Here is a 27,330-nt window from a genome sequence, read left to right on the forward strand (position 1 = left end):
GCTAAGTGGGAATAAAATCTGAACTGCAATCTCTCCCTAGGTTTTAATGCTGCTTTAGAGAGATGTTTACAACAAAGAACACTGTAGCCATAACTACTTAAAAATACTAAACTTAAACCTGCATCACAACCATTTTCAAAATCATAGCATTATCCTTGCCAACATTTCTATCCACAACTGTTCACAACAATCCTTGCAGAGTCTTCCCTTCAGAAGCTGGGAGGTAGCAAAGTGATCTTTCTGTATCTTTGAATCTACTTTGCTGCGGCTGTTAAAGGATGTGGAGTAGATGATCTTTACCACTGGCAGGTACCTCTCTAAGATAGGTTGAAGCCAGGCTGTGAAGGGCCTTAAGAGTAAAAACCAGTGCATGGGCTGTAGGCTCACATATTCATTTAAAAACTTACAGCACTGAGGTGCAGGGAATGTACCTTGCTCTTATAGAATTTATTAGCTGGACTTGCTCCGTCCTTTCACAGGTTATCTGTTTGATAAGATACTGTAACGTACTGCTTTGACATACCCTGTATCATCATACATGTAAAACTGCATACACAACAGGTTAATTATCTTTCTAAAATGAGTTAATTCCAAAGAAATGAGGTGAAGCCCTTATTCCATCAGCCTATCAAATCTGGAGAAAAGTCGCCAAAAATTTATTCACGCTTCTTGTATAAAAACATGTCCATCTTTAGATTTTAAAAAGCTGCACCCAAAAACCAGAGGGAGAAGTAGAAAGGAGAGTTGGACAGTTTTCAATGAATGTAGCAAACAGTGGCTGGAGTACTTGAACCAGCCGTTTATGTTCATCTTTTCCCCACTTTATAACATTCACTGCACCCAAAATTTGCTTCCAGCAGCCATGTGTGTGACCAAAAATGTGAAACAAAGCAACAGCAAACAGATTTCCCTTTAGTTGCCTTGACTCAAGTCCACTGCGTCCACCTCCTTTACACAGACATTCGGTCTGTTCCTGCAAGAGGATATTTTAAGAATTATTTTAAATGAACAAAGGTGGAAAGCTCTCAATGTCCAGGCTGCTACAAGGGGAGGCTCCTGGCACACTGCTTGAGTGCCAGTGAACTAATCAGCCTCAGCGGCAGGCAGCTGTGAAATCATGGAAGTTTTAGGGCTTCCTGACACACGGACGCTGCAGCAATCCTCTTAAAGGGATGAAATGGCATAATCCAACGAGGGCAGGGCCTCTCCTCCTCCTCAATTGCGGGCCTCCGACATCTGGGATAAACGTAGTAATTGTGATCCACAGCGCAGGTTATTTTTGTTATGCGGAGGGAACAGGGCTGCCTTTTTGCAGGGAAGCCCTGCTGAGCGCAAGGTGTTGGGCTCAGTTCCTGCATAAGAAGTCTTGCAGTGGCTGCCTGGTGGTTTGCTACCTGTAGAGCAGCTTTCAATGCAGCTCAAGATATCTTTCCACCCCCCAAACTGTCCATGCACAGCTCAGCCTCAGACCTTCCCTGGTTATATCCAGACACTCTTGGCCTTGTAGCAGTCCTTTACAACTGCATTAGTTTGTCCACACAGGAAAATCCCGTTGTCAATTATTGTTATACTGCTTTGGCAGTGCAATATCCAACCATGTGTGGCTACAGTGCCTATCTTTTTCCTGGGTCTGTCCTACTCTTCCTTTCTCCCTCCCTTTTACAGTCAAGAGATTTTTCAGACCCAAATCTCCTGGCCTAGGTTGAACTCTAGTTTCGAGCAGCTTTATCTTTGCAGTATTATTTTCTCTTTCCCTGTGATAAGCCCATCCATCCCGCAAGGAGCTTTTGGAACTGGCTTTCAGCATCCTGAACTGTCATAACCTTGCCTAATCAAGATCAGCTTCTTGTCCGCATGCACAAATACACTGCTGGTTGCCCTCTGAACTCCTTCCTCCCCTCTTGGCTCTAATTTGTGTCCCTCCAACTGGCACTGCCACTCCCCACTAGCATTCAGCCGCCTTGGTTTATAAATTGCAATCTCTATATTTCCTATTCTCTTTTACATTACTGTGCTTCTTCAGCACCTTTTCTTTTTTTTTTGCCTTACCTTGATATCTCTGCCTTCCTGCTGCTTCCCCCTTCCCTCCTAATCTCAAGGGTCTTTGTTTTCCACCATTCTATTTCTTTTTTGCTTTGGTGTCATTCCAGGTATTGGAACCAAATGCATGCTGATGCATTACATTTTACTTCCTTGGCACAATGATCCCTTACGGTGCTGTTGGCTGGGGAGCTGAGAGCTGGTAGAATAATTAGGATCTGAGATTATCTGCCAAAGGTCAGCTTTCTAAGGGGGTGGGGGAGAATTGTTTGAGATGAATAGCCAGGTCCCCAGTCTATCTTGCCTTGAGCAGTTGTTCTTCTTTGCAGAACACTGAAAGCTGTACACAAGCTTGGATCTTCTGAAGTCCTTTGCAGTGTCAAAATGCTGGGAACTGCTATTTAGACATACCTGCACACCCTCCTGCTGGTGCTGTGGCTATTCATGCTTCCTATCCTTCGTATCCTGAAAGATCCAAAGGATGCTTTGCCCGAAGTTTCTGCAGCCGGTGCCCCCCTTTTTTTTTTTTGAGCCATGCCAATTGATGGCCTTCAATTCTATGAGATTCAAGCATTTTGGAATCCTTCCCAGCTGTGGACCAGATGTGATTCATCTACTCTCCTCCCCTAGAAGTCTGGGCTTGCTTTGAGGGTACACTGTTAGAATTGACAGGTCATGCACTAACGGGATATTCTGGGTGCAATGGATGTGACTCATGTTGCATATGTCCTGGGCATTTTGCCATCTCCTTGTCCATTCAGTTTGCCCTGCTGCAGTCATCTGAGGGATGCTTAGTACATGATAATGAGAATTGCCTGCTATATCTGACTCACAAGTCCTAGCCACCAGTGACCAATCTCTGAATGCTCAGTAAATGGGGCATTGTCATTATAGCTATTCCTCTCATGTTGCCCATCCTGAGCATTTGAGAATCAGGAAAATGAGGAATATGGAGGTTCCATTTTTGATTAATTTAGCCATTGATAGATCAATCCTGCCACAAATTTTCTAGAATTTTGGGGAGGTTATATGCATGGGAAGAGTAATCAACATATCTTGCAGGATAAAAGTTTTCCTGCCAGTGACTTTCATTGAATGACTTTGTGTTCTACCCTTTTGAAAGAGAATTTTCTCCCCCTTTCTCCCTGCTAATAATTTGGGCCATTCACTTTATCTCAGACTTATCCACCCCACAGGGTGGTTATGCGGATAAAATTGCAAGGGAATATACTGCGTACATGAACCTGAATTCTTTAGAGGAAAGATAAAGAATGAATGTAATTTATCATTGCAGCAATAAATAATTACTAATACTAATACTAAACCTTTATTGGCATAAAAATAATTAGCAAAAATATCATCTATGTCTTACTCCTGGAGAAGCAGCAGTTGTATTAGAACCTGTGTAGCTGAGTATATGCTTTAATGAAAGAAAGAGGAAATGCAAGGAGTGGGTATGGGATATGATATAGTAGCGTAGCTAAAAGACTTCAGCAATTTCAAATCAGGAAATCCCCAGTTCAAATTCCATCTCTGCCACTGAGTAGCCTTAGGTGAGCTTAGATTCCCCTCCACCTCCCAAAAAAGGGGCTTAAAGTATTACCTAGTACTTATAAGATTACAGCATAATTTATGTGAGGTCGGGTTGCCAGTTCTGGGTTGGGGGAGACACCTGGAAATTTGAGCGTCCAGCCTGTGAAGGAAGGGGCCTCGGTAAGGTATAACACCATTCAGTCCACTTTCCAAAGTCGCTTTTTTCTTCAAGAGAAGTGGAATAGATGCTTTACGGAAACAATAAAATAAATAAGCAATCTGAGAGATCAGTTGTAATTCTGGGAGATCTCCAAGCTAGCTGGAGGTGGGGAACCCTAATATTCTGAGCAGGCTATACAGTTACTGTGTATGAGTGTAGAGTCCAGTGGCACCTTCAAGACCAACAAATCTTTATTCAAGGTATGAGCTTTCGTGTGCATGCACAGCTTCCTCAGATACATGAAAGCTCATACCTTGAATACAAATGTGTTGGCCTTAAAGGTGCCCCTGGATTCTAAATGTGTCCTGCTTCAAACCAGCACGGCTATCTACTTGAATCTGTTTATGAATGTTTTTACTATCCATTGGGGTAGTCAGCCTGTGGTCCTCCAGATGTCCATGGACTACAATTCCCATGAGCCCCCTGCCAGCGTTTGCTGGCAGGGGCTCATGGGAATTGTAGTCCATGGACATCTGGAGGACCACAGGTTGACTACCCCTGCCTGACAGGCCTCCTTTTGGAGACAACCTTGCTTGAGGGGGTTTTCACCACTGAAGACCACCCAGTGAATCTGTGTTGAGTCCAGGCCTTGTTTAAAAAGGCAGACTACCCTAAAGGCAAAAGACAAACTCCATTTCCTAGATTCCTAAGCAGCCTGTTTTAAGAATTATTCTGAGGGTGTGTTGTTGGAGGGATTTTTTTTTTGGTTTGTTTTTTGGTTCCCTGGTTGATCCTAGTGAGAAATACGAGCCCCATAGTCTGTGTAACCATGGACACGACCTCCAGACCCGCTGGGCCTAATGAGCCCCAGCACAGATTAATGGCTGCATTGTCTGTCCGAATTGTTCTCATACAGAGCTTAGGCGGACCCCAACTGACCCCGTCACCCAAAATAGCCACTCCGGGCCCCATCGCTTCCTAGATGGTACACACAAGTCTCTGCCAGGGCACCAAAAGGCTCTGGCTGTGTTACCATAGCTTCCCCAAAGGTTAATGTGCACAGCCATTGTGGTGAAGCAAAATGGCAGGCAGAGACCTCCTTCCAGCCTACCCTGAATGTTCAGCACCAAGCAACGGTAAAGGGAACTCTTGGCGTGAATGGACAGCCATTTGTTGAATCTCCACACCAGAGGAAGTAAGGTAAAGAAGCCAGCCAGTTAGGATGGCTAACATTTCTCCTGTTCGAAGAGACAGGCTTTTTTTTTCTTTTCTTTTTCTGCTACTGTCCACTAAAATCCAGCGAAGTCGCTTTGGAGCAGGGGTAGTCAAACTGCGGCCCTCCGGAGGTCCATGGACTACATTTCCCATGAGCCCCTGCCAGCATTCGCTGGCAGGGGCTCATGGGAATTGTAGTCCATGGACTTCTGGAGGGCCGCAGTTTGACTACCCCTGCTTTGGAGACTTGATTCCTGACCAGTCAAGAGGATCCATCATGTCCTGCAGCTGGAAGGAGGGCTGTTGAAATAAGTCTGTTTGGGGGTGCCTTAAAGTCAGTAAGAAGGAGAGAAGCCTCGAAAAGTTTCCCATAAACAGTAACCAGATAGTGGTCAGTGCAGTTTGGTTATTTTTATTTTAAATTATATTTTATTTCAGATTATGCAATTGTCATGCAGGTTAAAAAAAAAACCTGAAAATTTTGCCTTCCCTTTCTCTCTGCACAACAGCCACACTATGAGGTAGGTGGGGCTGAGAAAGCTCTGACAGAACGGATTGGTCAGAACAACTCTATCAGAGTTGTGGCGAGCCCAAGATCATTCAACTGGCTGCATGTGGAGGAGCGGGGAATCATACCGGGCTCACTAGCCTGGAAGCTGCTACTCTTAACAATATTCTTCTCTGTTTTATCCTTGCAATAATCCCTGAGGTAGGTTAGGATGAGAGTATATGACAGTTTGTATGAAACTATACAACGGGCCCAAGGTCACCCAGCAAGTTTCCATGACAGATTAACCTTGTACCATAAGTCAGCTGTAATAATAACATTTCACATAACACACATATACAATGCACAGAGCATCTAAACATGGCTGCTTATAGCTTCCAAGTAAAACTAAACATAAAAGGCTATCTTCTATGGAATCGGACTGGTGTAAAACCTTCTTATTTTCTTCTTGTTTCAAGTGAATCAGACTATGCGCCTAGCTCAAAGCTGTCTGCTGTGGTCAGCTGTGATGCTCCATAGCCTCAGGACTTTCCTACCCAGGTACTATTAGAGCTTGAACCTGGGAGCTTATGGCAGTAAAGCTTACATTTTACCATATTTGTGGACCATCTCCAAGTTGCTGGCATAAAAATACTAATTTATCGTGCAGGGGGCAGAACCCGGAACCAGGCTGAGCTCTGAAATTCTCAACCTAACTCCCTTGCAGGGCTGCTGTAAGGGAAAAATAACAGCCACCCTGAGTTTCTCCGAGGAAATGAAACAGGTTGGTGAGACGCTGCTAACTGGGACATCAGGCTCCCTGCTTCCTGGTGCTGTTCCACTCCCCTTGCTGCACACAAACACTAATGCACCAAAGTGAGCAGTGGCTTCCGAAAGCTCACCCCCTGCCACAAATGGTGCTAGTCTGTAAGGTGCTACTTGACTCTTGCTCTTTTCCACTTCTATTTAAGTTGGGAGACCCCTGGGAATGCAAACTCCCCCAGGATAATGGCGGCGGCGGCGGCGGCGGCGGCGGGGGGGGGGGGTTAGGACCATTTTGCAAGAGGGACCAGCACAACACTAGAAGGAAAGCCCCCTCCATTTCCTCAGCGGCAGCTCCTCCCTTTCCAAGACTGGTTGCTCTGAATCTTGTCGCCTTGGTCCTGGGCTGGGCTGTTTCTCGCTGTCCTGCTGGCAAAGGAGAGCAGGTCGCCGCAGGTGAGTGAGCCCACTCTGGTTTCCACCGCCTTTTGGGCCAGGGGGAGGCTGTCGGGTGGGAAAGGAGCGTCGCTGGACAGCTCTGCCATTGGGGGCGAGGAGGGCAGGGCAGCCGTTTCCAGGGACGCGGCGAAGCCTGCAGCGGCGGCCAGGCAATCAGGGTTAAGTGCATCGCTGGGGCGCGCGCGGGCGGGCTCTTCTTGCAGCTGTTCTAAGTTGGCCAAAGCAGATTAAAGCGGCCGCCAGAGTCGCCGCAAAGAGCTCGCGGGGACCGGGCTGGGCTGGGCTGGGCTGGGCTTGGGTGGGCTGGAGAGGGGAAGGAGGGGGGCGCCTGCTCCCCCCCTTCCCTGGAAATGGGTGGGTCCCGCTGCTGCCCCGTTGCAAAGCGCGTCGCCTCCGCCAGTGGAACCGGCGGATGGCAGAAGCGGGAGCGAAGGGGTGCTGGGTTCGGGTCCCGGTCCGTAGGCGAGGTCCGGCCGTCGCTACACGTAAGCGCTCCTTTCCGCAACCCGCTCTTTCCCATCCTGGGAGAATCACCTTTTTGGGCGCCCGGCGGTGGGAGAGTCCCCTGGGCCAAGGCGGGGCGGATGCTCTGGTGCCCCTTCTGACTCCCCGCTTTCGTTCTAGGGCGTCCTCGGCCCGCCAACGGAGGAAAGAGGGGAGGACAGAGTGCCCCTGGCCGAGGCTGATGCTTAGGGAAGCCCGGAGCTCCTATGCAGAGGCGAAGCTTTTTGGTCCTCACAACAAGGTAGCTCGTTATTATTATTATTATTATTATTATTATTATTATTATTATTATTATTATTATTAGATTTATTTCCCGCCACTCCCCATAGGCTCGTGGCGGGTAACCATAGTCTTTATCCCCATTAAAATACCCATTAAAAGACTTTAAAACAACTCAACACGGCGGAAAAAACACCCCGTATTCCCACCCCCTGCTATTAAGACTTCTGTTTTTCAGGAAGGAAATTAAAGCACCGATATATGGATGGATTCTGGGTGGGGTGAAACTGGCCTTTCAGTTCACTGTCCCTACCCCATCCCCCTCCTTGGCCACTGACGCCGGCTGGCTTTCTTTGTTTCCATACAGCCTGATGTTGACATCAAAGACCCGGTACAGTTTGTGTTGGTTCTCTCTCTCATTTCTTTGCAGACAGAGATGACAGTTCCCGGTTTGAGGGCCAGATTGAAATGCCTCCAGGTAGCTCTGGGGATGCTGGGGTGGGAGACCCTATGGGCAGCCTCCAGTGGCATTCCCAGTCACACGCCTCAGCCCCAGCCCAAACTCTCACCAAGGGACTGTGTAATAATGGCACTCAGGTGATGCTTTGCATTGAAGAAAAGATGGCAGGGAGAAGTGAGTGATTAGGGATCAGCTCATCTGCAATGGGTAGGATTGGCCACAGCTGTTCACACATGCAGTGGTGGCCTGAGCTCCCCTCTTCATCCTGCCTGTTTTGCATGGCTCCCGTTCCCTCTGTTTACTTTTCCCCATTGCCTACCTGTGACAGTGGCCAGGAGGAGTAGACAGACAATAAGATGGTGGTGTTAAAAAGCAAACTGAGACTCGCTCAAGCTGCCTGTGCTCCCCCTTAACCCTCCACTCTTGGTGCATTCCTTTGCTCCTCCAGCTCCCTCATGAACAGCTCAAATGACCCCTCAAGCAACATCTCCCTTTCTCCTTCGTTGTCCCTTCTGCTTGGGATTTCTCCCTGGAACACCCGTGTGGTGTCACCTCACCCACTTCTTCCAGCTCTTTTCTCAAAATAGAGCCTTCCTTGTGGATTTTTTGGCTCAATCCTTCATTCCTCACCCCCTGTTCTCTAGGGCAGGGGTAGTCAACCTGTGGTCCTCCAGATGTCCATGGACTACAATTCCCATGAGCCCCTGCCAGCAAATGCTGGCAGGGGCTCAAGGGGAATTGTAGTCCATGGACATCTGGAGGACCACAGGTTGACTACCCCTTCTCTAGGGGTATGCAATGGAATAAACTCTTTCCCCCTTACTTCTACCTTCTTTCTCTTCCTTATTGCCTGTCTTGCCTCGTATTTTAAAATGTATGCTCTTTGGGGCAAGAACCTGTTAGCTTGTGTCTGGTTAAATACCATGCAACAAATCCAACACACATTGTTTTTAAAGCCCTTAGTAGTCTAGTTTAGAAAAAAGTGAGAAAGTGGAGGTATGATAGAATAAGTTTGCGGAGGGAAAGTGGGCAGCTGAAACCCGTTCTCCCTTTCCCATAACTCTTGCCCACCCCATAGAGCTGATGGGCAGTAGATTCAGGTCAGGCAAAAGGAAGCACTTCTCCACATAGTGTAATAGAATTCACTACAAGAAGAGATGTTTCTGACCATTAGTTTGGATGGCTTTAGAAGGGGGCTAGGCAAATTTGTCACAGGTAAGTCAACCACTGGGTTTTAGCCATGGTGGAACAGCCATACTCTAAGGCAGCGTAGCTTTAAACACTAGTAGCTGGGGTCAAGAGCAGATGAAGAATGATTGTTTTCATGCCCTGTTTGTGGATTTGGATGAAGGACTGGGCCTGTCATTCTAGGATGCGGGATTCAAGACTCAATGGGCCTTTGGTCTAATGCATATGGGCTCTTTTTATGTATGCTCAGAGCTCTTAAAAACAAAGCAGAGGTTTTTGGATATTCTGGTTGAAATAATTTCATTAAGCTATTGCTCACTCAACGTTTGTAATAAAATGGTGCTCTCAAAATTTGACAGATGTAAGAGAACAGGGAAGATGCAGAGCATTTTGCTTGAGCCGGGTCCTGCTATTTTATCATGTGTTAGTATTATTGCTGGCTGCCAGAAATCCCGAAGCTGGATAATACTCTGAGAGCTGGGCTGGCAACCCTGAATAAATTCCCTTGCAATTCAGCAGCTTTCCCTTCTCCAGGTTTCTTTTTTCTTGTTGTAAATCACTTCTCTCTATTTTCCCTTCCCTCTCTGCCTTATGCAGTCCAAGCTAAACCAAACACCCTGCAAAGTGCAGCTCCTACTATGTTTAAGCTCTTTCTCCTCCCTTCTGCGTGTATTTATATTACACTCTTTAATCAGTTCTGCATTTTTGGCATTTTAAGTCAACAAAGGAACTAGGTTTCTTTATGGACTTCTCTGGAGGTATGTACCCTACAGTTCACTATTAGCTCTGTTTTCCCCTCTCCCCAGGCTGGCTTAACATTACTTGCAAAATTCTTAATGTAAACAGCTTTCAAGAATAGGACACTGAAGACTTTTGAAAACATAAGTACAGATTGCGCCCCAGATGACTGCCTCAGCCCCAAGTTGGAATAGATCGACACTTTCTACTTTCTAAGGATATGTAGGAACTATTCTGAACACCATGTGGAGCTGGACGTTTCCCTAATCAGCAGGAACAGTGTGGACTTTAGCCTTCTCAGTGCTCTTTCCATTCCAGAGAACTAGAGTACTTTCTAAGCTGCGAAGAAGTCATCACCTTCACCAGAGGCTTCTCTGGGGAAATCAGAATGGATTTATGTTGGTAGGGTCAATGTGACCTTAGAGAATCATTCCATTAACTGCTGGCTGTTTTTCTTCTGTCTTTCTAATATTTTGACTGAATTATACCCTCTTGCCTTCACCCCCAAATTGCAATCTGCATGAATGCAGACCATAACTGTTTCATCAGATTAATTTAGTGGTGTGGAAAGTTGGTAAGTGTGCGGTACATAGGCAGCAGAAGAAAACTACTTTTACATGATGAGATGCAAAAAAATCGTGTAATTGCAATTCATGAGGGAACCAGAGTTAGCAGTACCCCGGTCCCTTTGAAACCATACCGCAACCTACGTTTTACACTCAAAGACATAAATTAAACCCATATGGCTCCTTTAATTAGTTTTGAGAGGGTGAGGGACAGCCTATTTTCCTTTACATCTCCTCCTATCACAGGCTGTTTTCTCCCCTGTGTGTGTGTGTGTGTGTGCAGGGGGGAGGTTTTCCAATTGCTTTTTTTGCAAGAGTAGCTATGTGTCTCGAATCCCACAGGGATGAGGAATTAATAATAGGTAGACAACAGGCTAGGGAAGTTAAACAAACCTTCCCTATGTGACATTTTCACTGAATAGTAACCTCCTCCTGAATCTGCTTTCCTCTGTCTTTAAATACATGCTTTTCCAGGTAGCAGTTAGTTTGGCCCTAAGGAAAGAGATGGATGTAGAGCACAAGTAAATTCCCTGTATCCATCACTTGGCAGGACGAGAATAATTCCACCACCTTGTGAGGACCATAACAACCTGCTCTTTAGAAAGAAGGGCCCAAAAATATCTCAGATGAAGCTCCCATCAATAAGCAAACAGCATGGTATGCTCCTTTCTGTTTGGCAGAAGGCATGACAGCCCCTTTTGGAGTTTTATCTAAGCAACTCAAGGACCAATTACTCCCACATGAACCTACTTGATCCCTCTAGTCATATTGTGAGTTGCTGCTTCGGGTATCTCTGCTTTCTGGTTTTAGAGAGGTAGCAACCCAAGACAGGGCCCTCTCAGTCATGGCACCAAAATCATGGCAACAGGCATATTTGTCTGTCCAAGTGCCACCATGTGAAGACTTTTGTCTGGTGTCACTCAATGATCCCTCCTTCCTGCTTGGTGTGCTCCTGGGTGAATGATGGTAGCTGAACTGGCAAATTTGCTGAGTTAACCTGCATTGGAGGTGGCATTTGCACTCTTTCTTGTACTGGTGTAGAAGGACAACCTTCCATGGAAGGAGAATTTGTAGGCTGCTTTTGCTGCCCAGCCTGCCTGCTGTGATTCAAAATGCTGCCTTTGCAGGTCATTCTGAAGGACAATAGTTCATATGAGAAGGGATAAGATGGCCCTGAAAATGGGGATATAATTTGCTAGCATGAAGGGTATAGATGACTATGTTCATGAATGCCTCGGTATTGGGAATTTTCCCATTATCCTGATCGGGCTGCCAGGAAAACTTTAACCCATATCTATTTCTGGTCTTATTTATTTAATTTATCTTCCCTCCATTCAAGTTCAGTTGTCAGAGGCAATGCTTGCAGCTGGAGAAATGCTAGTGTGTCTGTGCCCAGCTCCTGACCCAAGGAACAGAAGAGCAATGTTTCAAATTTCTCATCTTGGACTGAGACAGAGGAGACTGCAAAACTTTCCAGATGAAATCAGCGAGGTCTGCTGAATTGTGAAACCAAGTCTGAGGACCCTTTCTTGTCCACTTGGAAGAACTTTGGCAGCTTGGGTGTGTTGGCTGGATGGAGACTGGAAGAGACTATTTGCCTAAGAAACCTCCCATGAAGAAGCAAAATCAGTTGGAACACGGGCAATGGACAGGTCTGTTAGCTGTCTCTGGGCACCTGGTTCAGCTTGTACTGCTTCTAATCTTGCCTTCCTCCGGACTTCCTGCTCCCACTCCAGCAGATGAAGGCGGGGAGATAGTGGTAAGCCATTGACCACATCTTTTCCTAAAAGCAGAATGCTTGAAAACTAGTTGTGTACAGCCCCCATTCCTTAAGTAATCCAGGATGAATCTTGGAAGGCAAAATCTGAGGCTCTGTAAAACTGCTTCAGCCGAAGTAAAGAATGCTGTGTTGCCTTAAAGACGACTAAATGTGAGCAAGCATTGCATGCATATGACCAAATAGCCTCTAGATCATGAAAGCTTATGCCATGACAAATTCATTCATCTTTAAGGTAGCACTTGACCCTTTGACATTGCATCCCATTGGTATTCCTATCATCCCCATGTTCTATCTCCACATTTCCAGGAGTTTCCAAATTTACCCTCCCATCCCCTGCCAATGAACCTGGGAGACCTGGTGACCTTAAGGCTTGGTGTTTTTTGTAAACAGCAGCCATGGGAGACTCTGGTTTGGATGATGTATGTCTCAGAAGGGAGCCTCGTTGAAACTCCCTTTAGAGCAGATGGTTACCATGTTATAGAAATATATGTATTGCCATATGTCCTCAGAACAAATATTAGGAAAAATAGCAAAGGGGGAAGAATTAAACCCTTTAACCATGTCATGGTCTGAATTAGGCCTCCTAATCTGCTAATTAAAAAAAAGAGGGCAAAAATAGTACAAGATATCTATTTCAGATCTTTCAGCCATCTCCATTGGCTGAATCCTAAACCTAGAGTACAAACCGCCTACATGGTTTCCAGTGTTTCTTCTTCAAACCATGAGTGTTAGAAACTTGGATCTGTTAAAGTTAAGACCATCACAATTACATGAGGCATGCTATTCATACACTAAAATTCTTGGGCATTAGATTAAATGATCATGCCTCAAATTGAGAGCCAAATACATCTGAAGGGATGCCTAGATGTGAAATTCAGTTGCAAAAAAATGGTTACTGCAGGGAGAATCAATGTAACGGGGCCATGATTCTGGGGAAGAGAGGGTTAACCCCTCCATCCAAGCTGTTTCCCCAGTCAAGAATGACCCCTAGGAATGCTTTCTGCATATCTTATGTGCTGTCAAAAGAGGAGGGGGGGATCTTAAATTCACATACAAATTATCGTTAAATGTGGTAATAAAAACCCTTTTGTATATAACCTTTTTTAGAAAAAGGGAATCCTCTTAACATTCAGGGTCATCTTCCTTTGAGGTAAGTAAAGGCATATTTCATTAAATGAAGTTCAACCCTGAGTACCTTAAAAAGGAAGTTAGGATCACACGCGAGAAATTGTTCCCTCTGGCAAATCATCTGCAAAGTATCTGCATGGCATACTTTGTAATTCTGGGTATGGATGAGATTATTATTAATAACCATAGCAGAAAAAGCCAGTGAAATACGTAAATCAGGCACGCATTGTACCTATTTTTCTTTGTGTGTAAGATGGTTCAGTTGACAGTTTCTTGGCCGGTGTAGCAGAATTAAAACAAGACACTTCTGCGTCCATTTGCTCATCATATTTCTTGTCTTCCATTCTATGCAAGTACAGGCCTTATTGCTAGACGGACAGTGCAGTCCTAAAGCGGACGTATGCTGTCCTAAGTCCATTGAAGTCCGTAGGCTGAGAAACATGTAACACTGTCTAAGATTGCACTAAAAGCCCCCTGTCATCTAAAAGAGTGGCAGCCCGAAGGAGAGGATTTCAATTTTCAGATAGCACAACCTGCCCTGGGTAGCCCAGGCTAGCCTGATATCATCCAATCTCAGAAGCTAAGCAAGGTCAGCTCTGACAAGTATTTGGGTGGGAGACCTGAGGCAGGCAACAGCAACGCACCTCCAGGTATCTCTTCCTCTGAAAGTCCCGTGTGGTCTTCATAAGTCAGCTGTGACTTGAGGGTTCTTTCCATCACCACCGTAGATGGAGCAATACTGACCTACTTCCACTACCTGTGACCCTTGCCTAGGAGTGGCTGACGCAGTATGGATACCTCCCTCCAGCTGATCCAGTGACAGGCCAGCTGCAGACTTGGGAGGCTGTTACCAGCGCCATCCGTGCCATGCAGCGATTCGCAGGCATTGCTGAGACTGGGATTCCAGGTAAGGAGTAACTACGAATTCCTTAGAGTTCCTGCTAATTTTCCTCTGGTGCTTGAGCCCTGACATTCAGTAATGTGAGCATTTGAAGCAGTACCTTCCAAATATGAATCTACCTTCTCCTGGGGGACGAGGCCTGTCATTGCATGCCATCTGATTTGGTTGGACCTGTTTTTGCTTCCCCTGAATTCACCAGATGATCCTACGTTGGCTCTGATCCGGATGCCTCGCTGCTCTTTGCCTGACATTATCCCCACCTTCCCAGAGAAACTCCCTTTGAGGAGAAACAGGAGAAGGAAAAGGAGAAAGAGACGAAAGAGTCGGAGCAGGAGGAATGCCGGCTCTGTTTGGACCAAAAAGAATATCTCCTGGAGGTAGGTATCCCTATGCTGATTTTGGTTCAAACAAAACCAGACACTGTACAGCAGTGGTCCCCAACCTGCGGGCCGCGGCCCGGTGCCGGGCCGCGAAGGCCATGGCGCCGGGCCGCGGCTCCCTCTCCCCGCCCCGCCCCCCCGCAGTAAAAAACTTCCCAGGCCACAAGCTTGCGGCCCGGGAAGCTTCTTACTGCGGGAGGGGGGGGAGAGGGAATCAGGGCCGGGCCGTGCATCGTGCATGCGCTGCCCGTGCAGGCGCGGCCCGATGCGCAGGCGTGGCCCGATGCGCAGGCGCGGCCCAATGCCCTGCCGGTCCCCAGCCTCAGAAAGGTTGGGGACCACTGTTGTACAGTGTCTGAACTCTTTCCTGGTTTGTCCCATGAACATCTTTCTGCCATGGAACTGCTTCCTATAATCTGGATAACTGACCTCACAGGGTTGTTGGGAGGAATAAATGGAGGCCAAAGAGCAGTGTAAGCTGCTTTAGGCCACCATTGGGGAGAGAAGTGGTGCATAAATGATTTCAATAAAAGGCATCCTGGCGTAGCATACCTTGTTATAGATGTATTTAACTTCTTGAATCACACAAATTACTTTTATCTCTTCTGTTAATGAAAAAGCAACTGATGGGCCTTGGGATGGTATCTGTTAAATGTGTCCAAAAATACTCCTAGCAATGTATGTGAATGGCAGCATCAGTGTGATGAGGAATAAAACCTCGAATGAAGTAAAATCCGTCAAGGGGATTTCAGGATCCCCCGCTGGTTCGTGTATAACAAGCGTGTAAGTCCTGAATGTTGCTCGGACACACGCAGTGTAGAAGATTAACCAGGGATTGGCCAAACAAACCAATCCAACCCTGCCAGCTTTAATCCAGCTCTGTTCAACCTTTTGCTCTTGCATAATAAAATTAATAAGGGCTCCCAAAGGCTGAGCTACTGTATGGCTCTAAATCTTCCATTGGGTAGAGAGGGAGGAATTGAGAAAGAAAAAGAAGAATGCAGACAACTGTAAGGTTGATGGGGAGTTATTTGGGATGGACTGGAGCAATGCAGAAAATACTAACGTTTAACATTCATTTATTTGCGGCCATTCAAAACAGTATAACCATTGGCACTACAAGTCAAAGATGCAACACATTTCAGTTCAATAATGTACAACATATAACATAGATGTACAGTTGGGAATTATCCAAAAAGCATAACAATTTTAAAAAGAGTTAAGACATTTAAAGAATGGACAATCTGAAACCTGTATAAAATAAGAATGCTTATTTACCCATAAACAGGTACCCAAAATATCTACATGTTTTCAGCAAAGTGAAGGGGTCGGTTGCTTCCTAAATTCCAACTGTCCCTGTCCCCCCCCCCCACGCAGTAATTTGTGGGCACAAGTAGCATCACTAGCCGTGTTTTGCTAAGGCCCACGAATCCTCAAACTGGCTCTTGGTGCTACAGGATCCACAATTCCTTAAACTGTGCCTGAGTGGTACCTTCCCAACAATCTCCAGTGTGGTCTGTTGGGGCCTCAAGGACTGGAGGTGTGTGGGGGGGGGGGCAGGCAATGAGTGAGGAGCATGAGTGTGGTCCTAGCAGATTATGTAACTTCTGGTGAAATTCAGAAGTTACTTCATGATATTGTGGGCAGCACTCTAGGATTCGCCAAAACCTCTATGGAACTATAACTATCATGAAGTTAGTTCTGGATTTCCGACAGATTTCCCCCAAATCGGCTTACAATTGCCTTCCTCCCCCCATAACAGACATCCTGTGAGGTAGGTGGGGCTGAAAGAGCTCTGAGAATGGTGACTAGCCCAAGGTCACCCAGATGGTTGCATGTAGAGGAGTGGGGAATCAGCCCAGTTCTCCAGATTAGAGGTCGCCATTCTTAACCCTACACCATGTTGGTAAAATAGAATGCACATGAGGAATCAAATGTCTCTGCCAGTCACCATCATACCTTTTATATTTGTAATACATACCAGCCAAAACACAAACCAGCACAACCCTCATCAGTAGAAAATCTCCTGCAAGCGGTGCATCCTTAACCACATTTACCAAATTGCAGATCACATTGGAATCAGAAAGATTTACTTTTGAGTTTAGGACTTCACCACACATGTAGTCAAAGCCCTCAGACTGATCACTAGGGGGTGCTAACGGACAAAAAGTGTGAGAAACACACTGGGGCTTGCTATGGCACAAGATTCTGCAGGCAACCGCCAGCTTTTGAGTTAACCAGAACATTGCCCAGATTAACAAGGGGGAAAACTAAATAGACTAAGTGTTGATTTTTATACCTCAATTTTCACTACTCAAGGAATCTCAAAGTGGCTTATAATAGCCTTCCCTTTCAGAACTTCTTTCCGGTTTACCTTGTTGTTGGAAGTCAAGGGTTCCCAGCTCTGGGTTGAGAAATACCTAGAGAATTTGCAAGTGGGGCTATAGGGGGCAGTCTTTCAGGAGGGAGCTCAGCGAGATACTATGCCATGTAGCCCCCCCCCCTTCCAAAGCAGCCATTTTCTCCAGGAGAACTCATCTCTTTAGCCTGGAGATCGGTTGTAATAGTGGGAGATCTCCAGGACTCACCTGGAAGTTGACTTACCTTATCGGAAGTCGTACGGTTCACTCTTGAATAACTACTGTTTGGATCTTTCTGGTATGCTTCAGGGAAAACCAGGCAAGGAATCCACTGGTTATCTCCGAATATTGTTTCCACCACAGGGTGAAGACCTACCCACGAGAGGCGCGTCTCAGCCGAGAGACGATGCGCGTTTTGATGTATTATGCCCTGAAGTTGTGGAGCGAAGCCACACCTTTGAACTTCCATGAGGTGGGCAGCCACACTGCAGACATCTCTGTGGAATTCCTCCAACTGGACCATCACGATGGCTATCCTTTTGATGGGCCGGGTGGGATGGTGGCCCATGCCTTCTTCCCTGGAGATCCCCAAAGGGCCGGCAGTGTCCACTTTGACAGTGATGAAGATTGGACATTTCGCTCACCAGGTGAGTGGACTTTTGTTGGGCAGGAGAGTTACTGTGGAGGTGTGCCCTTACTGATGATGAAGAAAATATGAGTTGCAAAAGATCAGACTACTACCTTTAGCTGTAGATTTGTCGTAGGGTTTCCCAACTCTAGGTTGGGGGATTCTTGGTTTGGGTGGGGGAAGCAGGTGGTTTGTTGGTGTGGACGTTTATCCTTTCAATTTTCATAATGGATGTGGTATTTGTAATACCGTCTCTAAGCTCTTGACCATTTGCTGTCCTGTTTCGACAGATGACTTTGGCACTGACCTCTTTGCTGTGGCAGTCCATGAGTTTGGGCACAGCCTTGGCTTATCGCATTCATCCTCCAAGCACTCCATCATGCGCCCCTATTACCAGGGGCCAGTGGGAGACCCTTTGCAATATCAGCTGAACATGGATGATCGGTCTGAGATTCAGAAACTTTATGGTATGTGAAGCTGCAGGATATTTAACTTAACTTAGCTGAAATATTTATATTCTACCTTTCCTGTGTTTAACCGTGTAAAAGGTAGACAGGTTGAAGAGGGGGCCAACTTGTTTACTACAGTTTTATAAACAAGAACTAGGAGCAATGGATTCAAATGACAAGAAAGAAAGTTCCACTTAACTATTAGAAAATGTTTTCTGATGGGGAGGGCTGTTCGTTGATGGAATATGCTGCCTTGGAGGGTGGTGGAGTCTCCTTCGTTGGAAGTTTTTAAGAAGAGATTGCATGAGCGTTCTTAACCGCTACAACAGGCTATCTGTCTGAGGCACCAGCTTTCTCTCCAGCCCTCCATGAATGAGAGGAATGAGGGGCCAGGAGCCATTTCCAGTTCTATTTTGGCCTCCTTGTCCACCCCTGAGGCACAAACATAATTCTTCTCTCACCACTGGAACACCTTCACGAACTTGCATGCTTCACAAATCCTCATTTGCTCTGGAGACAGATCTGTTTACTCATGCAGTGTAGTCACATTTTGAAGACCTTGCAGCATCTCTCTCAGTACTTCATGTTGGCTTGGTGCCATCCGGAGGTAGGCCTTAGGGCACATGTATGCACAAAGCTCACAAGATGTGTGAAGATCTGACAATTGGCTCTTGCGAGATGGTAAGATCCTGTTCCAGCACACCAGTGGTTATACATTATTGCTTGGGCGTGTCTGAGGTGTTGCACAGGGCATACTGTAATTACATGACTTTTTGGGTTGCGTATCACAGGAATAAGAAACAGTTTCAGATATGAATGAACAAGGAACTTTTTGTAACTTAGATTCTTGGGCAAGGATGTCTTGGGAACGTCCTAAGGGCAAAGGAATACCCTGCTTATGTCTCAGAGTGCATTGTTGGTATTGAAAATAAACGAACAGTGTCAACAAAATCGTTAATATCTGCACTTCATACAGCTAACACAATTTTGTAATGGTTGTTAAGTCTGCTCCAATAGTCCTGCTCATTTGATTTTTGGAAATTGTCATCTGGAGTAGGTCAGATCCTGATTTTAGCAATTGCTAAGTTTGTCTCCACAAGTTGGATCTGGTCAAGCCACAGATGGTGATTTGGGTCACTTTGCGTTTCCATTGTGCATCAATTCTGTTTCATAAAGCCTTTTGGTTTACAATAAGCAGCACTCTGCATCATCCCAAATCCATGTAAAATGACTCATGATTTATAAAGATGTGGATTCACTTATTCTCTCTCTCTCTCTCTCATTTTTAACTCAGGGAGTCGAGTTCTTCATTCCACGAAGAATCCCGAGGTAACCTCACTGCTCCCAGATCTGCTGTCCATGCCACAAGATTTCCCTGCTCTAAGGTTAGGAATAGTCCTTTATTTACACCTTCTAAGTACACTGTTGTATGAAGTGGTCTTTATAGTCTATTCATACATTCTTCTACTGACTCCAGAGGGCTTTGGCTCACATGAGCACATAAAACTGCCCTATAATGAGTCAGACCTTTGGTCTATCAAGGTTGTTTCTACATTGACTGGCACCAGCTGCCCATGATCTTATCTTTCACATCACCTGCTACCTGATCCTTCTAACTGGAAGAGCCAGGAACTGAACATGGGACCTTCTAAAAGTTGAGCAGATGTTCTTCCAGCCAGCCATGGCCCTTCCCAGCTATTCTCAGATACAATATATTGCTTGTTTATGATCTATGATAGTACACAGTGGGGGCACTTGGTCTACTGTGTCATGTCATGCCATGTTCAGGTCCTCTTCTCAATTTATCTCTTGGAAAAAATTGGAAATTGGACTCTGTGGCATTATACACCATTGAAGTCCCCCCTCACTCCAAACACCTCAGGCTCTTCTCCAAAAATCTCCAAGTATTTCCCAAGCCAGAGCTGACAACTCTACATCCTTAGTTATGGACGCACCTTCCAGAATTGTCTTGTTCCTCTACAATGCTTCAAAGCTGGAAGGTCAGTTAATGTTGCAGAGAAATACCAGTTACTGTATTGGAATAAAAAGTGTTCACCTGGCTTCTGGAAAATGGCTGCTTCTTCTGGAAGATCCTGTTGTCCTTAGGAGTGAAGGGAGGGCTACTGGGGAGCAGAAAACCAATATTTCCTCCTCAGTAGAGTTAATAATTTTGAAAATGAAAAATCCACATTGTATAAGTTGATTTCCATTTCTTTGTTTCAGGTCAGGGAAGGAATTTCCCGATCGCTGCGCTTCCAATGTTGATGCTGTTGCTCAGATTAGAGGAGAAACGTTCTTTTTCAAAGGTCTGTAGTTCTCATGTGTAGCATAGTTTCTCGGTGGTCTTTACAAAGATAGAATCAGGCATGGACATAACCGAGCATTTACTAATTGATTAAAATAATTCTGCCACCCTTTTGGCACACGCAGAGTGTCATTTCTCTCAAGGCAACATGCAAAAAAGAAATAGTCATCACGCCTCTTCTCCAAACCTGAATATATAATAAAGACATGGAATTAAAATCCATAATAGAATAAGGTAGCAATAAACTTATTGCTTATTAGACAGGACTTGAATTATCAACAGCAACAAGGCTGATTTCAGTAAATTATTTAAATCAATTTTTTTCACTTTTCCTAAATGATTCCTGTCATTCAGCTGATTTAACCCAGGCTTTCTCATCCAGGGTTTTGTGAGGTTTATTTAATTAAAAACAAATTACCGTTTGATATGACCATATATAGTCATGTTGACTCCTCCTCCCAAAATGGCCAATGGCAAAACAGAAACATCCAATGGCCTAGAGGGAAAGGGGAGGCACCCCGGCCATACAAATCCTTACTGGCTGAGGCTTGTTGCATGTAGTAGTGACTGGAGTCCAGAGAGGTAAGTACTCTCATATTAACTTAACGGGGGGTGGGGGGACAAAGCTGCATAGGCCCACCCTGGCCCTATTTCTGGCTTGGGGGCGGGGGTGATGGAGTGGCATAGGCCTGTCCCAGCCTGTTTCTGCAGGCTCCCTTTGGCGAAGAAGAGCAAACTGGTAGCCAGCTCAGAGTACAGATATGGTTCTGTTCACATATAATCTGAAAATATGTGAAAATATTTGTGTTGTCACTTCCTGTGCTGTGGGAGTGACCTGATGTCACATGTGGTGGGAGTTTCTGAGTAATGTCATTTCTGGAGACATGTGCCTTCTAGAAGTGTGACAGGAAGGTGCGGCTTGCTTATATCACTTCCTGGGTTTCTTGAAGCCTGAAGAATGTTTCAGGGATCTCTCAATGGTAAAAAGGTTGAGAAGGCCTGATTTGACCAATAACACATGTAAGGTGATGACTAAAAGCATTTATACAATCTAGAGGATGTTCAAGGGTTTAACTTCCATTTCTTCTACATTGCATAATTCTACCTATTTAATCTCACATGTTTGCAGTGCCCCCTCTCTCCACCCTGGGCTTTTTAAAAGTAATAAATAGCAATTCCAATGCAGCATGTAAATAGAATTGTATTTTTGTCCCCTCCCAAAAAACCACTGAGGGCTCAATCCAAGTTTGCTTGCTCAACGTGTGTCATTTTGAAATTGAAAGTGTTGAGAAATACTGAGATGCAAACTATACCAGACGGATGGTGAGTATATTTTGTACATGAAGAAGAAGAATTCAAAAATTCTATAAGGCTCCTGTTACCATGGTAATCTGGTAATCTGGCAACCATGGTACTTCTTCCAGGTGAGATTTCATGTTTCTCCCTTTCTCTCCCATCTGTGGCAGGTCAGTATTTCTGGCGTCTGACTCAAGGACGGCATCTCACCTCTTTGCGCCCTGCCTTGATCACAGGCTTCTGGCGAGGCCTCCCCTCCAGTCTCCATAAAGTAGATGCTGTGTACGAGAGGCAAACGGATCACCGCATCCTCTTCTTTAGTGGTAAGAGGTTCACGTGTGAGGGGACGCAATGATCTTCTCAGATGGTGAATTAGAGCAATGCAACCAGAAGTGATGTCTGCTCACAGCATGTCTATCACAACTTTCTGCTCATATAAACAATGTATAGCCAGGCTCCCTTTCTGAATCCCTCTACATTCTGTTCAAGCTGACACCCCCCACAAATGTCCTGTGGATTCCCACCCCTGCCCAAATTACCCTGGGTCCTGAAAGGTCTTGAATATATTGGTTCATGTTGCCAGTAGTGAACAAACAACAAAGGTTCTTATACATGATGCTTTGTCCTTCAGGGCAGTGGTTTATAGAGTCAGATAGGAAGTCTATTACCTCTATAATGAATCTGCTTTATAGTTATTAATGGATTTATTGTCATTAAATTCTGTATACCAAACTATAAAATATCTACTGGCAGAAGAAGGGCCCCCAGTTACAATTCTGTGGCTCTGTTCCATCCATTCTTCTCACATGCTGGAAATTGTGCTTCCTTGTGAGTCCCCATCGTATCCGTAGGGACAGGCAGCATTACGGTCTCTGTGTTCTTCAAAGAACTTCTACTGGACCCTTTCCTGCCCCTGCTGCCTCAGTTAATGCTGTTGTAAGAAAGTTGTAGTATTCTAGAGTTCTCAGGTAGGATTGGGAGATCTCCCAGAACTTCAACTGATTTCCAGGTTATAGAGATCAGTGCCCTTGGGAAAAGAAAACTGCTTTGAAAGGTGGATTTTCTGAACTGGAAGTTGGCAACCTGGCCTGTTCAGGAGAGGGACCTGGGGGCCAGTAGTCACAGTGATTTCCGTGCTCTGTCCTGGAGTTTTGTCCAGAGCCCCAGAGTCAACAAGGGCTGCTCCTATACTGTTGATTGTATTATACATCCCATGTTGAATCAAAGCATCTTTAAATAAAAATGCAACTCCAAAAACATCTTCCCTAACAGTCCTAATTAAGCTAGAGGATCCGTCCCCAGTTGCAGCAATAATCTCTGAATTTAGTGACCTTGTTTCTTTTTCAGGAAATGTTTTCGTTTCTCCACCGGTTATTTCACCGTCTTTAAAGCGGATAGTAGTATTTTCAAGGGCAGCTGGAGAAATCACTCTTCAGAAGACAGTAAAATCTTCTTTACAAGACATAGTCTTTATCATTTTGGTACACTTTTATCACACTCTTCCCTCAAGAAGCTCAGGGGGTTCTCCTTTCCCTATATTTCACTCACAACAGTCCTACAGTAGGTGATGCTGGTCACCCAGTGAGCTTTATGGCAGAGCTGGGACTCGAATCCAGACCATGGTGTTTGTGTATACAGTGATATATCTGGTCCCCTAGAAGGCTTTCAGCAAGTGAAGACTAGAAAGTTCTGTCTTAGGCCAGAGAGAAGGTCACAGGCCTTTTAAAATCCAATATAGTATGACTATCAGGAAAAGAGAGATAAATCCATTCTGCACACATTATATTCTGCTGGGTAAAAGAGCCCGCCCCCCCCCCCCAATTTCTTCAGCCAGTGTGGTTCTCTTTTATGATCATTGTTTCTCTCCCTGCTCAAGGCCCTCTGTACTGGGTCTTTAAGGACAATGGTGTGGAAGAGGGTTACCCCCGACCCGTCACAGACTTTGGCCTGCCTCAGGGGGGTATCGACGGTGCCTTCTCTTGGCCTCTAGACAGGAAGACCTATTTCTTCAAGGGAGAACTTCACTGGTGCTATGACGAAGCCACAGGTCACATGGAGGAGGGCCTCTCTGCCCACAGAACACCATGGGGGCAGTTCCCCACTTCGGTCGATGCTGTGCTGAGTGAACATGATGGTACGTTTGTGTTTGTCAGTTTGTTGTTTGCAGCGTCTCTTGGTTTTTGCCATGTTTGTAATTGTCTGGATTTGCCCGAGAACCTGTCCAACAGCCCCTGTAATAATTTTCTGAACCTTCAGATTTTTCAGTTAGCTTCTAGGGAGTGGAAAGCTTGGCCATTTCTGGGCATTCTTGTTCTGAGAGGTGGACATCCCTCATCCCGTAAAGCTTCATGGAAGAGATTACCTATGGCTATGTACTACTGATTCAATAAGTTAGCAACATAAATAACAATGGAACAGGCAAAAAAAAAATCAAGGTGCAATATAGCAAGCATTTTTTGCACCTCTTTCATTTCATGGTTTACAGGGGTAGTCAGCCTGTGGTCCTCCAGATATTCATGGACTACAATTCCTATGAGCCCCTGCCAGCAAACGACCCGTTCCCCAATAGCCTATGATGGAGGGGGTAGGAAGGGGAGGGCCCTGAGTTGACTACTCCTGCTTTAAAGCATCAAAAGCAGAAATCTCCCAGTTCTAAAAAGCCATATGTTGTCCTTAATTATCCAGTTAGAAACTTTCTCCCCTTCAATCTATGTTAGTTTGTAGGCATCTCTCCCCTCTTACTGTTTTATGATCTACCTTGCAGTTTGCTGCCTGTCCCTTGTGAGTAGCAATTTACCCTGGGGAGATCTGCTGAGTGGCAAACCCAAGTCTTTTGTCCTTCAGCCATGGAAGGCTCAAAGAGCCGAGAGCCCTCCCTAAAATGCCAACTGCCAGCTCTTGCAGTCTCAGCTTGCCTACAGGCAGAGCAGGTAAAGGAGCGGGTATTTAACCCTTTAGTTGCAAGTCAGTTTTATGATTTGAAAACATGCCCACTGTTTTATTCAAGCGGACAGTTCTTGTCTCCTAGGCCAGTGGTCCCCAACCTGCGGGCCGCGGCCCGGCGCCGGGCCGCAAAGGCCATGGCGCCGGGCCGCGGCTCCTTCTCCCCGCCCCGCCCCGCAGTAAAAAACTTCCCAGGCCGCAAGCTTGCGGCCTGGGAAGCTTCTTACTGCGGGGAGGGCGGGGAGAGGGAATCAGGGCCCGCGCGGCCCGATCCACGGGTGCAGCCCGCGGGCGCGGCCCGATTCGCGGGTGCGGCCCGCGGGCGCGGCCGGGCGCGGCCCGATCCGCGGGTGCGGCCGGGCGCGGCTCGCGGGCACGGCCCGATTCGCGGGTGCGGCTCGCGGGCGCGGCCGGGCGCGGCTCGTGGGCGTGGCCTGCGCGGTCCCTGCGGGCGCGGCCCGATGCCCTGCCGGTCCCCAGCCTAATAAAGGTTGGGGACCACTGTCCTAGGCTATGCAGTCACTCAGAGTTGATGCCCTCTTTTGTCTTGCTGCAGGAACAGTGTTTGCCTTCAAGGGCGGGGAGTACTGGAAGTACGACCAGCACAGTCTCAAGCTGCAGACAGGCTACCCTCGTTCCATAGCCAAGGACTGGCTGGATTGCACGGGGGAACTGTACCCTCCCAGGAGCATGCCTACCAGCCCTGCATCCGGAGCCGAACTCCGGCCAGACTTGAGGGGTCCGCAGCTGGAGGTTGAGCGTTGTGTGTGCTTCTGTTCTGCCTTTCGAGCGCTGTGTTCTGCTAGGCTCAGTGGTCTGCTGGCAGCTCTCCTGGTACTACAAGGTGTTGCCTAGGGAGGCCGAGCATTTCCTGAGCCCTGCTCGACAAGGCAGCGTTTGCGTCACCCGCCAAAGAGGGTTGCGTCGCACGGATGGGGGAAGGAAAAAGAAACAGCTCAAGGAAATGGAAAGTGGTGCCCAGGTGGGATGGAAACAGCGGCTGCAGGTGCTGGCGTGGTGGAAGAGCTACCAGTCTTTCGCTACAAGTGAAATCCAGAGGGAAGCAGGACCTTGAAAGGACTCCCCGGAACTCCATTCTGACAGCCAGGCTGTTGGAGGATGCTTTTGGAGCTTGAAGGGCATGAGTCCTCCTTCTGCAAGGTCCAAGGGCAGCCCTGTGCACTTGTAGACCCTTCCTTTTGAAGAGCTAATGCACACAGCCTAGCAGCTCTATGTGAGGGACTGGAACCAGAATCAGACACCCCCCCTCCTTTTTTTCTTCTTCTTGTAAAGGAAACCATGAGTCACTTTTGCTTGGAGGCGAAATGCAACAGCAGCCTCATTCTGTGGTTACTCCATAAGCACAGCTGTAGAATGATTCAGAGCTGCCTGCCAAGGCCTGTCCAGCTTACTGACAAAGCGCCATTGTAGCCCAAAGACCTATAAGAGGGTCTATTGAAAGAAAGGCCTAAGGGACGAGGGTGGGTGGCAGCACCGTTTTCTTTCTAAAGCCAGATTCAGGAAGGGAGGTGGGCTGTGCCAATCAGCTCCTGATCCTCAGGCATTCCAAGCTTCCTGTTATTAATGGAGACGCTTGTGGCAGCTTGAGATGCCTGTAAAATGCAGGTAAAGGGTCCCCCTTCCCAAACACGAGTGACGGGTTTGTACTGCTTGCATCCTTATATTTGGGAGGGCAATAGGGCGCAACGTGGACTGAGATGCAAAACGGGCCTCAAAGGTGACAGAATATATCGGCCGTTGTTACAATAACATTAAATTATGTACTTTTCCTTTGCAATTTGGAAATTGTTTTCACTCAAAATAGTTGAAAACCACATATCGGCTTGTTCGGAGGCTTAGCGAGGGCAGCAGGTTAGGCCAGACTTTCTCGGAGAGGGTTTCATGGGTTTCTTCATGGCCCTGGAAGAATATCCCAAATGGGTTGGAGTTAAATTTTAATAGATTTGTAAAATTTGTTAAACATTTATCCGGTGATATGACCATATATGGTCATGTCGACCCATCCCCAATAGCCTATGATGGAGGGGGTAGGAAGGGGGAGGTCCCTGAGTTGTCATGTCCACAGCTCTGCTTCCCAACCATATTCTGCAAGAATGCACCATTTCTGGAAGTTCTCGAGGCCTGAAGAGTGTTTCAGAGATTCCAGTTTAAAAGGTGAGAAAGGCTGGGTTAGACCATAACAGCACTGCAGTTTTTAATAGGCTGTCGGCAGGGACCAAAGCATTCAGACATTATTGGCAGGGTCCCCCCTCCCTTCCTGTTTAAGGTCTTGATGGGGTATTAGGGTTGCCAGCTCTGGGTTGGGAAATACCTGGAGACTTTGAGGGTGGAGCCAGGAGTGGGTGGGACCTCTGTGAAGTATAACGCAGTGGAGTATATTTCAGCTCCTGCCATTTCATCATCATTTTAATTTCCATATTGCCCTCCTGTGCAGACTTTAGTCATGCACCTTTTTAAAAAATTCCTCACAACATGTTTGTGTTCAAATTGTGAAGAGCCTATTTTTTTTTTCTGAAAAAAGCTCCAGTTAATTTTTTTTTTTAACAACATAAAACTTGGAGTTGCTGGAACAATCTTTTCCACGCATCCACAAAAGAAAAGGAAGAAATGCCCCTTTTTCTGAACTGCCATTGTGCTCTTGGGGAGACTGGCAAAACTGAGATTATTTTTTTTCTACCAGGGGAGGGGGAGGTTGCAGTCAGGGCAGGGATGTATGGCTGAAAGGGCCATCAAGTCACCAGAGGAGCATCAAGGCAAGAGATGCTCAGAGATGGTTTGCCGTGGCTTGCCTCTGCATTGTTAATCTGG

At 46.3% G+C, this 27,330-nt stretch overlaps 1 protein-coding gene across 6 annotated transcripts; it reads left to right on the top strand.

Annotated features, from left to right (window-relative positions):
- The first annotated feature begins 6,521 nt into the window (after positions 1-6,521).
- LOC143821529 (matrix metalloproteinase-17-like) lies at positions 6,522-26,291 on the top strand. 6 transcript variants are annotated; one of them, XM_077305620.1, is made up of 12 exons: positions 6,522-6,653; positions 7,281-7,401; positions 11,671-12,090; positions 14,014-14,146; positions 14,340-14,517; positions 17,244-17,527; positions 17,799-17,975; positions 19,252-19,342; positions 20,181-20,263; positions 21,729-21,881; positions 23,435-23,692; positions 25,058-26,291. In XM_077305620.1, exons 3-12 carry the CDS (start codon positions 11,905-11,907, stop codon positions 25,354-25,356), a joined length of 1,842 nt encoding a protein of 613 aa, XP_077161735.1. In that variant the 5' UTR covers positions 6,522-6,653; positions 7,281-7,401; positions 11,671-11,904; the 3' UTR covers positions 25,357-26,291. The 6 variants fall into 6 exon arrangements, with proteins under 6 accessions (XP_077161735.1, XP_077161736.1, XP_077161739.1 ...); XM_077305621.1 differs by having other exon boundaries at positions 11,676-12,090; XM_077305618.1 differs by lacking the exon at positions 6,522-6,653 and adding an exon at positions 6,980-7,141.
- Positions 26,292-27,330: the final 1,039 nt, after the last annotated feature.

The sequence above is a fragment of the Paroedura picta genome, chromosome 12 (genome assembly GCF_049243985.1).
Source record: "Paroedura picta isolate Pp20150507F chromosome 12, Ppicta_v3.0, whole genome shotgun sequence".
Lineage (NCBI taxonomy): Eukaryota > Metazoa > Chordata > Lepidosauria > Squamata > Gekkonidae > Paroedura > Paroedura picta.

Bases quoted from the DNA above. Each gene is read 5' to 3' on its own strand.
- LOC143821529 (XM_077305620.1), top strand. From the start codon at position 11,905: ATGGAGACTGGAAGAGACTATTTGCCTAAGAAACCTCCCATGAAGAAG. The intron at 12,091-14,013 runs GTAAGCCATTGA...ACCCTTGCCTAG, and splicing joins ATGAAGGCGGGGAGATAGTG to GAGTGGCTGACGCAGTATGG. The intron at 14,147-14,339 runs GTAAGGAGTAAC...TGAATTCACCAG, and splicing joins TGCTGAGACTGGGATTCCAG to ATGATCCTACGTTGGCTCTG.